The sequence below is a fragment of the Dama dama genome, chromosome 5 (assembly GCF_033118175.1).
Source record: "Dama dama isolate Ldn47 chromosome 5, ASM3311817v1, whole genome shotgun sequence".
In the NCBI taxonomy this organism is placed as follows: domain Eukaryota; kingdom Metazoa; phylum Chordata; class Mammalia; order Artiodactyla; family Cervidae; genus Dama; species Dama dama.
Genome location: NC_083685.1, coordinates 120,824,164 through 120,840,556, shown reverse-complemented (window position 1 = coordinate 120,840,556; position 16,393 = coordinate 120,824,164). Strand labels below are relative to the sequence as shown.

General features: G+C 56.7%; 1 protein-coding gene across 2 annotated transcripts in view; it reads left to right on the top strand.

Moving 5' to 3' along the window:
- Positions 1-15,674, top strand: part of RPTOR (regulatory associated protein of MTOR complex 1) — a 318,946-nt gene extending 303,272 nt beyond the window's left edge. Inside the window, exons 29-35 of one of the 2 annotated variants that reach the window (XM_061144571.1) lie at positions 2,905-2,952; positions 9,351-9,457; positions 10,158-10,285; positions 11,948-12,034; positions 12,906-13,022; positions 13,288-13,417; positions 14,086-15,674. In XM_061144571.1, the coding sequence (XP_061000554.1) occupies positions 2,905-2,952; positions 9,351-9,457; positions 10,158-10,285; positions 11,948-12,034; positions 12,906-13,022; positions 13,288-13,417; positions 14,086-14,154 (686 nt within the window). In that variant the 3' untranslated portion in view covers positions 14,155-15,674. The remainder of the gene's footprint in view (positions 1-2,904; positions 2,953-9,350; positions 9,458-10,157; positions 10,286-11,947; positions 12,035-12,905; positions 13,023-13,287; positions 13,418-14,085) is intronic. The other variant, XM_061144572.1, reaches the window with a different exon arrangement.
- Positions 15,675-16,393: the final 719 nt, after the last annotated feature.

Below are 16,393 nucleotides of genomic sequence, written 5' to 3'. Positions count from 1 at the left end.
GTGGTTCATCACCCCACCCCCTCCGCCCACCTGGGGTCTCTGTGTGGCCTCCCCTGGTGATCGGGTGCTGGGGTGACTGCTTCTCTCTCCTCCATCTAAGCACCCTCAGGGGCACGGCCAGCTCCACGGCAGACACTTCTTTATATGTTAATTTTTTAAGTATTTTTACATTTTCTTCAGGGACAAAATAGTTTTGTATCGAACCCCACAAGCCCCACAGCTGTTTTCTTGTTGCCTGGGCCCCTGTGAGCCCGGTCCTGTGCTCCCATGCATGACAGCTGCCATCACAGGGTCCCTCCATCTCTCTCTTGCTTTTTCCTCTCTGCCCTGCAGCGCCCCCACCTTCCATCCGCTCAGCCGCCAGCCCCACCCCAGGCCTGTGCTGAGGCTCCAGCAGAACAGGTGGCTGACGGCCTCCCTGTGGTCCTCAGGTGCTCACGCTCACATTGCAGGATATGCTGGTCAAGATGAGTCGCGGTCTTCAGTCCTTAGCTTCGTGCTGCCATCCCAGCAGGCAACCCGTCCCAGGCTCCAGCATTTCACAGACCCCTGTGTAGGGAAGGCAGGAGCTGGTAGAGAGCAGGGTCAGGCTTCCGGCTAGGCCAGAGGATGGGAAGGTGGGGAGCCCACTGGTGGCCCAGTGAATATGCTGTTGTCTAGCCTTTTCCTTTTGCAACGGCCCACCTACCCCAAATACCTGCCACCCCCAAATGATGTATCTGTGGTTATTTGCCCACAATGTCACTTGCCTTTGCTCCAGTGAAGGTGAGAGGAGCTGCCTGTGCAGGAGACAGCACGCAGGTGGGGTGACGGGGTCTAGCTGAGGTGACAGCAGTACAGCCCTGGGGCGCCCCTGCACTTGTCTCCCCCAAACATCACCTGTGGGGGGGGCGCTCCTGGCCCAGGTGTGTGCTGCAACCCTTCCTTGAGAATGGGTTCCACTGGTGTAGACAGACGTGTTTCCTACAGACTCCTTCCTGCTGGACCCGCCCCCTTTCCTCGGTCTCAGAAATCTCCCATGACAGGCATTGTTGGTGAGGGCTGATGAGGGTCTTGCCTCCAAGTCTTTGTCAGCAGGTGGGGTGAGGGGGGCTTTGGGCGGGCACTCCTTGGCGGCTAAGCCAGAGTTCGTTTGACCAGGCAGCAGTGGACTTAGCAAAAAGGAAGATGTTACTTCCTTGTTCTTTCTGGAGGAGTGGAAAGTAGAAGGGGCAGGGCACCTGGGAGGCCAGCTGCTTTAAAGGGTCAGGACAGGAAGGGGCTTGTGTGTTGCAGGGCCTGGGACGGGCACCCCAAGAACCAGGCACCCCTGCACCCTCCAGCCTCCACAGCTTCCCTCTGTAGCACAGGGACTGCAACCCCAGCAGGGCCAGAGAGGTATAATTTCCATTTCAGGAGCTTAAGCTCAGTAACCAAGGGGTGAGGCTGATGGATTTCTGGCCCCTCTGCCAACTTCTGGGTGCCTTCTGCCCATTAGTACCTGCTTTCTTTCTCTTCACTCATCTTGGCCTCTGACTTCACAATCACAGAGCTGTTGGTTGTGATTCTGGGGGAAGAACTAGCAGCTTCTAAGGCCATTGCTTGTCAGTGTCTGGAGGCCCTCCTGCAGCGTGAGGCCCTTCAGAGTCCTGGTTGTGGGCCCCTGGGACCTTGTCAGGCAGAAGCAACAGCCACCACCCCCTGCTCCAGATACCTCTCTGGCCGATGTAAAACTCCCTGTGTTCCACAGGGAGGTCCTCCGCCTGGTCTCAGGTCCCAGGCAGCCTGGAACTGTGTAGGGGGGATAAGGTACCCTGAGGGGAGGGGCTGCCATCATCAACTCCTCCATATGCCTGTGACAAGGGATCCTACACAGCTCTGCACCCTGTGAGGCCCAGCCCACCATGTCCTTCAGTTCCAGAGGTCATAGGGGGTGTCGTCTGTGAACACTGGCATGTAAGGCACGTGGGAGGGAGGACTTGGCGCTCCCTGAGTGGTGAGGAAACTCTGCCTGTGAGGTTCTCCTGTATGCTCTCCAGCTCAGAATTCACTCACCAAGTCGCTCTCGTGGCAGCCTGTTTGCAAAGATCTGAACCAGTGGTTTGGGACTAAAGAGACTGTTTCTTGCAGGAGCCCTAACCCCTGCCTTTTAGAAGTTGTGTGAAATGTGCAGGGTCTCCGCGTCATCTTAGCATGCCCCTGGCTCACGTGTGTACATGTGTACCCAGGCATGGACACACATACATGCATATGCACATGTAAACACATATGCTCCTGTGCATGCATGTGCAGTTAGCCTGGGGACACTCCCCTCATGGGGATCCCCCACGGTCAGGAGGAACTGAAGTCAGTCTGGGTCGTTGGCCATGCCCTGAAGCTGAGTGAGCCATGTTCTGAAATAGCACTGGTAGTGGTACCACCCACTGTCAGGCCAAGGTGTCCACAGTCACCTGGATACAAGCACCATTCTCCGGAGGCCTCCTCACCGACCCGGGGCCTCGTGAATGAAGAGCCGTCCTCACTCAGGACCTAGACAGAGGGTTGCCTCCACTCCTCCGGCTGTGGCCAGTGGGTCAGCTCCTGCCAGTCGGGCCGCACTAACAGTGTGTGTGTCCGGCCACTAACTGCCACTCGCTGGAAGTGCCACGCATGTCAGGTCATGTTTTCCTTGAGTCTCAGCACCTTCTGATTTCCCATCTTGAGTTTTTTTTTAGCCAAAACCTCCAAATGTTGAGTTTTCACGTTCGTAGGTACTTTGGCCCTTTTCTTCCGACTGCAGCCCTGGCCCGGGCCACTGTCTGCCCCTTCCTTCTGTTTCCTTCATGGTGCTCCCTGACTCTTTGTGGTGTGTTTAATTCTGGCTGATTTGGCTTTGGCTGGCCGGCTTCCCCTTTCATCAAGCCCATAATCCCTGTTTCCTCGCAGGTCTGGCCCGAAAGGTCTCGATCTTTCTTGACCACAGTAAGCAGGGAGGTGAGTGCCTTCCCCTTATCTGTGAGGGCCGGGTGGGAGCCGGCTCCTCTGCTCTGCACAGTGACATTCACTTGCCCACTGTGCTCTCAGGCGGCAGAGGGTCAGGCCTATGGTTTTTCTTATTCGCTCATCCGCATATGCTCCTCTGATACAAAAGACCTCACTAGTTGAGCACTCAGGTCTCATGGGATGAATGAGGTGGCTGCGTGCAGCTCTGGAAAGAGACTCAGTGAGAGCCACAGACAGGACCGTCCCTGGGAGCCGAGGCCTCGTGGGCGCACCTCCCGGCCTCCTCAGTGGCCTCACTCTGGACTGGCTAGAGGACAGTTCAGTTCTGAGCTCCATGCCACCCTCACAACAGCCTTGGAACGGGAGTAATCCCAGTCCACATCTGCTGGAGCGAGGATGGCGCAGCTCTCAGGCTCCAAGGGAAGACGTCTCACGATTCCATTAGGACAGAGGTGTCATTCCAGAGTGGGATTTGTGTTCCCACCAAATTTTTCAAAAGAGAATACTTTCCAGAATTGAATGCAGAGTTTTTTTGAAGCATCTGTTTCCATCTGAAAATCCATGTATAAGTTTGATAGTTACCAAAACGCCCATCTGCAGTTGCCTATGTATACACTGGGTTGGCAAACTTAAAATACACACGCTCGAAATGACTCCTTTTCTCTCCTAATTTCACTAGTGGGGTAAATTGTAAAGAGATGGAGCCTTATGAATCCTGGCAGCGGATAGAATTCTTAACCTTTAACTTGCAGCATCTGAGTTTAGAGAGTGACCAGCCCTGTGGTGAACTCTCCATCCTGGGTCTGTCTTTAGTTGCTCTCTCAATGACAAGGGTTCCTTGCAGGAAGGCAGTGGTGGCCATGGGTCTGACACGGTCCCTCGTGCCATCAGAACTGGAAGGATGGAGAAGGGGGTCCCAGGAGGCTAAGAACAAGACGTCCTTACAAACGTACAAACTCACAGTTTAATATTTTACAAAGGACTCTTCCAGTAAAAAGTTCAAAATGAAGGAAAAATTGAGAAAACCCAGGACTGACTCCATCTTCACTCCTCCGCTTTCCGCCAACAGCAGCAGAAGGGTTGGTAACCAGAAGGGTTTCTCTCAGAAAGGGCCTCAGAGGAATGACAGGGTCACTTTCCCTGAAGTCCTGAAGAGAAACCAGAGGACACCTTTCTCAGCCTTTCCCTGGGGCACCTGGAGGAGAGCAGCCCTGACCCCTAGTTGTCGCCTGCGTGGAAGGCAGCAGTGACCCCGGAGGGCAGGGAACAGATCATCGAGCACCCGTGTGTGAACTGGACGCGAACTTGGGCCTTGGTCAATTGTTGGTATTCGTCGCCTGGAGCAGCTGGGCAGCGAGCAGGGCGCCAGCCACAGAGCTCTGGGATGGCCCGTGCGGGTGGGAGGGCCACAGCCGCCCTCCTGTCGCAGCTGCACGCCGCCTCTGGCGCCGCAGGCATCTGGGGTCAAATCTTAGTGGGCGGCCCTCTCAGTGCTGGAGGCAGGACGCAAGGCCGGGTGGTGGCTCCCATGGGCCCGCAGGGCAGGCACACAGGCTCCGGGGAATGACAGTTCCCTCCTCGCCCAGGACACGTGTGCCCAGCCCCACTGACAGGGAACACCCACACCGGGTCTGCTCTGATCCTTCGCAGCTGCCTAGTGTCCTGGGCCATCTCCCTAAGTGAGAAACTGAAGTTTAGGTAAATCATTTGCCCCTGAACAGCCCAGATTTCTGTTGCCAGCCCATTCCTGAGCCTCTGAACCTGCCAGCTGTCTAGAAGTGTTCACAGGCCCTGAGAGACCCTACCTCATGGGGAGGCGCTGCGTCTGCGTCCCCGGGGAGACAATGGGGGTCGCCATCCCTCAGGTCTGAGGTTTTCGCATGTGCTGGTGGGGTGGGGACTGGCCCCTCCTCCTTGGAGTTCTAGAACCATCACTCCCAAGGGCATTTCAGGTTGGGGGTGATGAGTCCTTAGTCATAGGTCCACATAATGGGTCCTCAGAAGTCAGATCCCTGTGTTGGTTTTCAGGGGCCTAGTCTAGACTTCCAGGGGGGTCCTTCGAGGTCAGTCTGGACCGGCCACTGAGCCTAGAGGGCTGATCATGGACATCACAGGGACCTAAGCCTCTGAAACCATGTGTTTCTTCTTCTCACTGCCTGCTTGGTATGGGTTCAGCTGGATGCTGGTCCCTGACTTACACATTCGAGCTTGCTATTCAACCCTCCCTGCACCGTGCGCCTATATTTTAATGAAGAAATCCCCTCTTTGGCCAGCTTTTGGAGAGGAACATGTAAGCAGGGCTTGTATCCAGAATAAAGTCAGCCAAAAGTCTCTGCCTCCTGGCGAGGGCCACCCCACGCCTGGCTCCCAGGCAGTGAGAGCAACGTCACACTAGATGGACTGTGCTCTTGGGCACTCAGGATGCCCGCCCAGCAGGGGGGAGGCTGCAGCACGCATGCAGCCTCCATCCATTAGGCACCTTCTGTGTCCTCAAGACAGCAGCGTGGACCAGGAGGAGGGACCCTCCGGAGGGGAGCCCAGAGCAGCCTGCCTGCTCCTGAAAAACAGGAAAGGCCCAGGGGACCAGGGGGCTGGGGCTCTCCGCACCACTGTCACTTCTTTGGGCATGGGGTAGGGGGGAACACTGCTGAGGCCGTGCTCCCCAGGAACGAAGTGATTGGAATCTGCACTCTAGTTCGAGATCATGATGTTCCTATCTTATGAGTTTTACTTAAATCACAGCCATCAATTTTGTTCCTTGTGCTCAACACATCAAAGAAGAGTGTCACCTTTTTTATCATCTTTTCCCAACTCGTGATGAGTCAGATCATCTCTCCTCTGCTGTGTCTAGAGGTCGAGACACAGGCTTGGCTGGGAAAGGTCTCAAGGGGAAAAGCCAGTGACTGCATTCCAATCTGGGCTGGAGGACAGGCCAGGACCCCAGACCCTCAGGAGAATGAGGTGGGGGCCAGCAGATGCAGGAAGGACTCTTCCTGGAGGTGGGCCAGGGTGTGAGCAGACTATTGTTTTTATCCCAACAGTTTTCACGTTGGTCTGAGGCTCTTCCACGGATAGGAGCTCACTGTCTTAGGAGACACAGCTTCCACAGTCAGGTTCAGCTCAGAAAGCAGCCTTGCCCAGAACTGTCTGCACGTGCGGGGCACCTGCCTCCCCAACATGCTCAGGCCTTGGGAAAACCCTAGGAAACCCGTTTCTTATCTCTACTGGCTTCACCGTGCTTTAGAACTAGTTTAAACCAGAATCTGAAGCTCGATGGTCCACATCAGAAAGTCCAGATTTGAAACAGGGCTCAGAACTCGTGTGACCCATGTCCCAGATCCTCTGACGGCTACACGGACACACCTTTCAGTGCCTCCTTGCAGATGGAGACACTGGGGCCTGGAGTGGGGGCTATATCTCCCCAAATTCATGTGTTGGAGTCCTCACCCCCAGCACTCAGAGGGCAAATGTATTTGAGAGAAGGATTCAGTTTAAATGAAGTCACTGGGCTGGGCCCTAATGCAGGGCAGGCTCCCACCGGCTCTGAATCCACCATGAAGGAGATGCAGCGAGAAGGAAGCTGCCACCACCTCATCTGAAGGCCAGGTGGGCCTTCTCACTCCTTCGGGATTGGCCACAGCCTCCTCTCTGTTTCCTGCAGAGGCTTGGGGCTGAGACCCCTCGCAGTCCTTGTGTGGTCCCCCCAGACTCTCTGCAACTTGTTTCCATGATCCTAAAGCATCCCAAATGTCACCTGGCCCCATGCTCTCAATGGAGGACCGCTCCTGAAAACCCCTCAGGGCCAACACGGAGCCCCCAGCAGACTGTTAAGCATGCCTGAGAATACAGGCCACCCCAGCAGTTGTCCACGGATTTAGGAGTCTTTGAGCCTCTGCAGTGACCTGGTGCCCAAAGTCTGGTCCTGGCTGGGTGCGTCCTCTGTGATTCATTCACGTAATGCCCACCAGGCACATCATGAGGGGAGGCAGTGGCCTGGTTTCAGGCTCTGCTTGTGGGCTGACTGGTTGCAGTGTGACCTGGGCTTTCCCGGACAGAAGTGGGGTTCACATGTCATACCATTTCATCTGCCATGCCTGAAGCCTTGTCACCCGCAGAAACCTTTATGGTACTTTGAGGTGTTTCTTCCTGCCTGGTGTCAGGGGTGTTGCAGTGAAGAGACTGCATTCTAAAAGGTGAAACAAAGGCTGGTCCATTTGTTGTGTGGAGCTGACATTTCTGCAGAGTAGACACAAATGCCGCTGGCAAAACAGGAAGGACGGGGCAGGGTGTGTGGGAGGTGATGCCTCTGGAACAGGGAGACGTTGTAGCCTCATGTGGTTGAGAAGGTGACTGAGCACAATATGGAGGGGCTGTGTGGATGTCAGGAGAGGGGCGTTCCAGGCACAGGGTCCAGTTAAGAGGACCAAGCTGGTCCCTTTTGGGCAGAATGGGAGACCAGTTGGGAGGCCACTGGGAGTCTCTGGAGCAAGGGTCAAGGGACTCAGATCTGAGCAGGAACCTGAAGTGATGTGTACAGATGAGAGTCTGGGGTTCAAGAGAGAGATTGGGCACTTGAGGTGAACTCTGTAGCCTGAAGGGAACATATCAGAAAAGAACAAATGAGAGTCACGCCCTCCAGCTCAGGAATTTGGGAGAAGAGTGGGCACTCCCAGAGAGAGAAGGGGAAACCACAGAGGCAAACACAGGAGCTGCTGCCACAAGAAGAGACAGATGTATGAAAAAGCACGGTGACTTCAGTTTAGACTTCGGTGTGACCAAAAGAAAACATACATGAAGTTATGTCAGTGACAGAATAGGAGAGGATATTTGCAGTATATGCGTTAAACCATCAGCGTCAGAATATATATTAAAACATATGCAGGGGCCTTCCCTGGTGACTCAGTGGTAAAGAATCCACCTGCCAATGCAAGAGACACAGTTTCGAAGCTGACCCGGGAAGATCCCACATGCCTTGGAGCAACGAAGGCCATGAACCACAACTATTGAGCCTGTGCCCTCCAGCCCAGAACTGCAACTACAGAGCCTGCTTGCCGCAACTACTGAAGCCCACATGGCCGAGAGCCTGTGTTCCACAACGAGGGAAGCCCCCGCAGTGAGAAACCCACACGCTGCCGTTAGAGGAGCCCTGCTCTCCACTGCTAAAGAAAAGCCTGCACCACACCAAAGGCCCAGCACAGCCAAAAATATAAATAAATTAATTAAAATATTTTTTAAGAATTATTTAATGTATGCAGGCTTCACACACCAATGCTGACCAGGATTTAGGGAAACCATACCTTGTGTCCATCTCTGCTGAGACTGCAGGCCAGCACCCACTCTGGAAGTGGATGGCCATTCCTGGGGAGGCGTGAAGCGCAGATGGACATGTCCCCTTCCTGGTGCTGCCGCCGCCTCCTTATGCACAGGGCGCATGGAAATGTCATCAGGGTGGTGTGGCTTACAAACTCAGGGGGTCATGGAAGTGAAGGGCTCTTTCTCCAAGAGCATGTTACCCACAAGTTTATATGAATTAGCCAGATCTGCATTCATAGGGTTGGGTGAAACCTCACCATATAACCTTACAGGAAAAACACAAGTTGCCAGAAAATATACTCTCAGTTGAAATTGGAAACTTATGAGACATCGGGGATATGTTCTGTGGTTTTGGACACGTGGCCCTGCATTGGAATGCACAGAGACAGGCCTGGGAGGATGCCTGCAACCTGGGAACAGTTCATCAGGGGAAAGGGCGGGCACGTGAGGCTTTCATTGTCTTAAATTTCATTTCTTTTCAAGAAAAAAAAAAAGTAAAAATGACAAGATATTAGCAACTCTTAGATCTGAGTGGTGTGTTCAGGGATTTCTGTTGTCTTTTTTCTGTATGTTTGAAATACAATTAAACATTTTAAATTAAATCTTATTTTAGAGTCCCTCTTGGTCAGTGCTGCCCTTAGGGAGGCTGAAGGTTCTTACAGCCCCCGCCCCCAGTCCGAGGGAAGGGCTACCCCTTGATTCATTCACCACTGATTGTGGTCAGTCCCCTGCCTCCATGAAGGGCAGCCACAAAGCTGTTCACCCCCCCAGGGGACTGAAGGACCCAGAGGACTCATACCTGTGTGTCTCTGACATCCCTTCTCAAGTCTCCAGACCTGCCAGTCATGCCCAGGTGTCCTGGAACGTGGGCATCTTGGACAAATGGCCCTGAGATGCTGCTGTCCTTCTGGCAGATGCCTGAAAACAGCAGAGATACGGAGAGGCTCTGAATCATCACCCCAACCTCAAGCTTGTGTGGGGTTGGGGACCCACCCTATGGGTTGGCACCAGCTGCTTGAGCAACTGCCCAGACCAGGCTCCCTCGGTGACACTGGTGTCCATCTGTATCTCTCCAGGAGCTGGGATGGTGGTGGACTGGGAGCAGGAGACCGGCCTCCTCATGAGCTCGGGAGACGTGCGGATCATCCGGATCTGGGACACGGACCGCGAGATGAAGGTGCAGGTGAGCACACCGTCCCACATGGGGCTTCCCCAGGGGCACAGCGGGCCAGTGCTCACAGACCCCGCCTTCCTCCTCAGCTCCGCTCGCCCTCAAGGTCGAGGGCCAAGAATGAGGGTCTATGGAAGTGCTCTGAGCAGGCAGTGTCCCCAGAGGTGGGGACAGAGGAAAACAGGCCCAGTCAGGCTGCCTCCCACCTTTTAAACGGATACAATGATTCGGTTTCTTTCCCTGTTGGATTTCTTCCTTGAGGAGCTGCAAACCTCTTCTGATTGGAAAAGCACTTTTCTTCCTCTTGGGGCCCATTTTTTTGTCTCCTGCTCTTTCCTGCTGAGCATTCATCACACCTCCTGCCCTTCTCCAGCTTTTACAGCTGCCAGGAGGAGAGGCGAGGGGATGGTTTATGGGCAGCAGGATTCCTCCTGGACCCTTCCCTGAACTACTTAGGAGGTTTAAGAGGGAGCTGACAAGGATTCCTCCTGCTGAAATGTGCTTCATCCTCCTCCTTAGGAGAGAGGGAGACGTTGGAAAGTTTAATGGGTGCAGAGGTGTTTGCAACCCTGCCCTCTGGGCCGCAGGCCTTGGGGTCCCGGGCTGTAACTCAGGCAGATGGAGCCTGACTCCCTCTGGGCCCAGCTCCTCCGCCGCTGGCGCGGGTGGGGCCCTGACACCAGGGTGCTTAACGGGTCTGTGTCGGCCCTAGGACATCCCCACAGGTGCCGACAGCTGCGTGACAAGCCTGTCCTGCGACTCCCACCGTTCCCTCATCGTGGCCGGGCTTGGCGACGGCTCCATCCGTGTCTACGACAGGAGGATGGCACTCAGCGAATGGTAATTGGGCCTCGCCTACCCCTCCATCTCCTGGGCTCAGAGGGAGCAAGCCCCCAGGGCCAGCCAGTCACTCCCTCCAGAGCCACATCCCCCAGCGCGTGGAGGAGCACACCTTCCCACCAGCCGTGGACGGGCTGTTCAGAACACAGGCTGAGGGGGAATGTCCCGGCGAGGCACTGCCTTCCCGGCCTCCATTCCCCCCTGAACACATGAGGCTACTGCCTCCCAGTTCAAACTTGTGAATAGCCAAGGAGATGGCATTAGGGACACTGTGGACACTGCCACGCTGGGCCACACACGTTCACATGGTCGCTCTGGGCACCTCCACTCTGCCCTGGGCTGAGGCCCCCAGGGGCCCTGCACCATGCCCTGTGTGGGCCGGTGAGCATGGAGGTCCAGATATTGGTCACATACGGCTGGTAAATGAGAGAGCGCCACAGGAGCACAGGCCCAGGCTCCCGGGTGATGTTTACTGAACACCCACCTTGTCCCAGGGAATGGGGAGCAGCAGGTGGGCCCATGTGCAGCCACAGGAGCCAACGGAGTCCTCGGGGGGAGGGCAGCGGGAGGGGACAGGACAGGGGACAGGGCCAAGCTGGGCCCAAGCTGATGAACACCATCGGTAACACCAGCAGGAAGAGTGCAGCCATGAGGATGCAGGGCTGGGAGCAGCCGGGAGGACCCATATGGATCCAGGCAGCCAGCAGGGGCGCCAGCCAGTCTGGCGGGAGTTTGGGCCTGAGGCTTGGATGATGAGTGGGCCCCAGGCAGCCCCTGGCTTGCATGGTCCCTGCAGGTCTCAGCAGGCGGGTCCCAACCGAAAACCCATACTGCCCAGCAGAAGCAGCCATCATGGAAGTGGGGGAACAAGGTTCCTTTCTGGGATGATGCAAATATTCTAAAATTGTGTGATGGTCGCACAGCTGTAAGAACATGTCAAATCAGTGAATACATGCTTATGGGAGACTCTTACTGTATGTGAATCAAATGTCAATCAGACTTATTGTAAGAAGCCTCCCTGGGCAGGCAGTAATCTGGCAAATCGACAAGAGCCAAGGGTCACAGAGCAGCTGTGAGGGAGGGGCTGGGGTCTCCAGACCTCCTCCTGAGATCTGAGGACAGAGACACAGGGGCTCCTGGGCATGCCTGGGCAGAGACCTGTGTGTGCTGGGTGTGACTGTGTCCTGGACCCTTCCCAGGGGTCACACTCTGAGCCCATCTCCCCGTCACATGCATCCCAATCCTGCTCCCAGTCACGGACTGCACCAGGCTTCCAGGAAAGCCCGTGTCCCTCTGTTTCAACAGCTTTACAGTCTAGGGTTCTCGGTCCCAGCCCTCAAACCCACAGGGAGATACAGTGTGAAGTCCTGGTAGGGGGGCTGGCAGTGCCCAGGGCCCCGAGAGGGCATGACAGCCACCCCGCCTCCAGAGGTCCCAGCGTGGCCTGAGGTGCCCAGGAAGGGGCATGCCAGGAGTGTGAGGTCACTCAGTCACTCACGGTGAACATGAGACAGTGAGGGCTGACTTCACAGCATGGGCAGACTGTGGACACTTCACATAAACTCCTGGTTCCCTCTGCTCAAAAGAAAGTCCGCTCTGCCTCGGAGCATCAGGGACACCCACAGTTGTGCCCAGGCCCTGACCCTCCTTCCTCCCCTCCAGCCGCGTCATGACCTACCGGGAGCACACGGCCTGGGTGGTGAAGGCCTACCTCCAGAAGCACCCCGAGGGCCACATCATGAGCGTCAGGTAATGAGCGTGGAATATTCATGAGACATTTTGCTGTAAAAACATTATTTTCCCTCTATCTAAAATATGTCCTTGGTATTTAAACAGCTGGGAAATATGGCATTTCAAGGTAGTAATTAACTTCTGCTCTGGGACTGGCCAGAAAGGTCAGGGCCGGCACCAGGGCAGGGACAGCAGGTCCTCCCGCTGGAGAGCTTGGCCTGCGGGTATCCTGTGGGTGGCAGGAGAGGGGGTGGACGAGGCAACCGGGGCATAGCCTTCCCGCGACAGCAGCATCATGCCGGGCATGTGCTGGGATCACCATGCGGATCCACCGTCTGCCCATAAATCCATTCCTGCTGCCTGGTAAATCCTGTGCTGAGAGCAGCGGATATTTATTTGCCCGTTAAAGGGACAGCAAATGTAATTTACTGTCACAAAGCCACCATTTCTCCAAAGAGATGCTCTTCCCTTGTTTGTAATGTGGAAACAGAACACAGCTCTCAAAACGGTGTCTGCCAGGCCCAGGGCAGGAAGAGGTGACCTCCATCCTCCCTCCCACCCGTCACCACATCCCCGCTATGTAAAATCTAATATCTGGCCGGAAATGAACAAATAACTCACAGCCTCCCCCGGGTCTTTGCTCACCCTGCTGTGTGCCTCAGTGGCTGGGCCCTTTCTGACTCTAGGGAGGGGTCCCCGGGGCTCAGCAGCAGGCCTGGCGCCAGAGTCAGTGGGGTGGGCCCATGTGCCATCCAGGGGCCTCCCTGGACACTCTTAGGGTCCAGGGGACAGTGGCCTTGAATAGCATGTGTGGATGGCCCCTGATTGCACGTGGTGCATCCTGGGCCCCGGTATGCCCACCAGCATCACCAGAACCCCCCTCCCGCAGCGTCAACGGGGACGTGCGCTTCTTTGACCCTCGGCTGCCGGAGTCTGTGAATGTCCTACAGATCGTGAAGGGGCTGACGGCACTTGACATCCACCCCCAGGCAAACCTGATTGCGTGGTAAGTGCTGCCTCTTCTCTGCCCCCTGCCCTGCCCAGCCGGCTCCCAGGGCCCTGTGTAAAACAGCAGGCACCACGACCCACCCCCAAACCTATGGAGGAGAGCTAGGTGGAGGGACTGTGGGGCCCCTTTGCTGCTCCTCACCTGCCTGGCCTCACAGCCCTTGAGGCTGAAGCCCCCTTGTGGGGGTGACCAGAGAGGAGCCCCCTCTCCCCGTGGACACGCCCACCTGCCCGCGCTGACCGCCAGGCCTTCTTGTGTGCAGCGGCTCCATGAACCAGTTCACCGCCATCTACAACGGCAGCGGAGAGCTGATCAACCACATCAAGTACTACGACGGCTTCATGGGCCAGCGGGTCGGCGCCATCAGCTGCCTGGCCTTCCACCCACACTGGGTCTGTGTCTCTGCCCCCGTCCCCTTGGACCTCCCCTGGGGGTTGGGGAGGTGCGGGGAGGCGCTAGCAGCAGGCAGAGGCCCCCGCCCCGCACCACAGTCGGCCGCCCCAGGATCTCCAGGGGCCATAGCCCCCAGACTGCACTCCCTCTGGAAGCAGCGTCAAATTCTGTCACTCAGGGGAGACATGAAGTAGCCCCACTCTTTGTGACCCCTCTGGGCCCTGCACACACCCCAGCCCCAGAGAGAACTCCCCTTGAAAAGTCTCCGGGGTAGGAGCAGCCCAGACCCCATGACCCGGGTGACGGCACCGTCCTAAATTACAGTCAGCTGTGTGGCTGAGGGCTGCCGTGTTGTAAATTAGGATTCTCCCACCTGCCTGCGTGTGGCATGAGGCTCCCCAGGAGCCTGGCATGTGGCTCTCTGCCAAAACGCATGGCATGAGGTTCCCGGAGCTGTTCCTGGGGGGCCATGCTGAAAAGAAAAATGTGGGCGGTGTGCGGAGCGGGCGGGTTCTCTGTGACAGGGCGGAGGTGAGGACTCTGCACCAGCTGTGTGGCCCAGGAGCCCATCATTTCCGCGCCAGCCTTGCGGGCAGAGTTGGGGTGACCAGGCCTGGACTGCACCCCCCCCAGCTGCTCACCCCCTGTTCTCTCCTCCCTACCGCAGCCGCACCTGGCCGTGGGCAGCAACGACTACTACATCTCCGTGTACTCGGTGGAGAAGCGAGTCAGATAGCGGCCCCTCCCCGCAGGCCGCCTTGTACATAAGGGACCCACCACGCTGCCCTGAACACTGGCCCGAACTGGCTGCTGAGGGCTCGAGAGGGCCCGCACTGTCTGTCTGTCTGTCTTCGCTGTCATGCCTAGGAGCCCAGAGAAGGGGGCTCTGCTGGAGTCCTTGGTGTGACGGTCGCTGCTCTGCTGAGACACGGCTCCCGGACCGAGGACACGGTCACTGTACGTTCCAGTCCCCGCCCATGCTATTGTCGTCTGAGGTTTTTAAGGGGGTAACACACTTGTTTTCTTTTCCAAGTGATGCGAGCATTAGTCCCCAAACCAGACGGAAGCCAGCTCCTGGGGCTGCGTGCCCCCTGGCGTGGGCTTCTGGGGTGGTCTGAGGCCGCTGGCAGAGGTGGAGGCCTGAGACTGAGCGAAGGACAGATGGAGGTGGCCTGCCACCCGCTGGTCATCACCCCAGGCCGTCTGGCCACACCCCAGAGCCCGAGCGCACCCCTCCCCACAGGCAGGCCTGCCTTCTGAGTGTCAGCAGGAGGGGCTCTGGTTTGGAAGGAGAGGCAGGTCCCTTGGGCCACAGGGCTTGTTTCTCTCAAGTGCTGCTCTTCCCCGGCCGGTGCAGGGAACCGTGGCCTCCCCACCCGCGCCCCGCACGCATCACATGAGCACACGTGGAGGGGCTGCCCAGCCCCGAGTGTCTAGGGGTGAACAGCGCCACCCCAACCCTCTGTCCCCACACACGTGGGGGCAGCTCACACCTACAAGGGACACAGGAGGACTCCCGGGTGGGCGGCAGCTTCATGCGTGTCCGCTGCATGCACGCGTCTGTGGCGGGGCGCTGAGCAGCCACGCCTGGAACACAAGACACAACCACAATGATGATATTTTAAAAATCATATTTTCCATTTTCCTTGGGAATCAGGATTATTCAGAGATAGAGGAGTGAGCTGGCTTAGTTAACTCTGCCGGTAAGAGGCCAATAATGGGAATGTGAGGAAGAGCCATGCTGTGGACTTGGGTGGGCTGGACAGGGCACGGGGCTGGGCCAGGGGCTGGTCGTGACTGCTCCCCCAGAAGGTTCCAGGACGGTGTCTACCGTGTGCTGGGTGAGTGAGCGGCGTGCGGGTGGGGAAGGCCGCAGAAAACTCAGCTCACCCAGTGCTCCAGACACGGCGACTTGGGAACCTTCCAGAAGCTGAGCTCCACCCACAGAGGCCAAGCTGACTGCCCACAGCCGATTTCACAGAGCAGTTCCACTCCACATTTTGAGCTCACGTGTGGTTCTGTTTGTTTTGAGACAAAACTATCCCCAGGCCAAGCGCGGGGGCCCCAGTGGGGCTGTCTTCACAGGTCTGATGCGAAAATTCAATCATGAAGTTACAGAGGCTTGAGAGAGTGTGACCTAAGGGTTCATTTATCTCTATTTATTTTATCAAAATGAGAATTGAAAGACTTTGACAAAACATGGAATTGTAACACAAAAAGCGAGGATAAACTGTTAATAAAAGATAAATACGCAGAGGGCTGGCTGGAGGCGCTGTCCTTTAAGGCAAGTCCTCCATGTCCTCGGGGCTCCAGGCTCAAGGTGGTGCTTCCCGGCCCTTGGCCCCCTTGGGCACAGCCCCAGCCCTGTGGCTTGGACAGCTGGCCCAAGAGAAGGCCCTAGATTTGGGGTCACCCCACTCTGCCTGTGAGCCCAGGCCCCCAGAGGGAATCCCTCTGCCACTTCCTGTGTCTTTTTTGCTTAGCACCTACAGTTAGAAGCCAGAAGGCTGCGTCTGAGTTGTCCTGGGGATCCGTCTTCCCTCCCTCATCCTGTGGCTTGGGGACCCCGACTCCTTCCTCAGCCAGCATCCCCTCTGATCCCAGCCTGTGACCCCTTGGGCCCACCTCGTGGTCCAGGGTTGGCTCCCCTGTAGGGGCCGGAGCCCATGTTCCTGCTGACATGCCAGCAGGCCTGAGGGGTCCCAGCCCCTTAAATGCACCTCACACCTGAGGGGTCCCAGCCCCTTAAATGCACCTCACGCCTTTGGGGTCCCAGCCCCTTAAATGCACCTCACACCTGAGGGGTCTCAGCCCCTTAAATGCACCTCATGCCTTAGGAGTCCCACTCCCTAGAAGCAGCTTGGGTCCCAGGTCTTGTCACACTCATGACAGGAAATGGGGCCCAGGTGTGAAGTAACTCACCCAGAGTCACACCCACTGGGTGGGTGGTAGCAGGAACCGGGTTCCACCTGGCA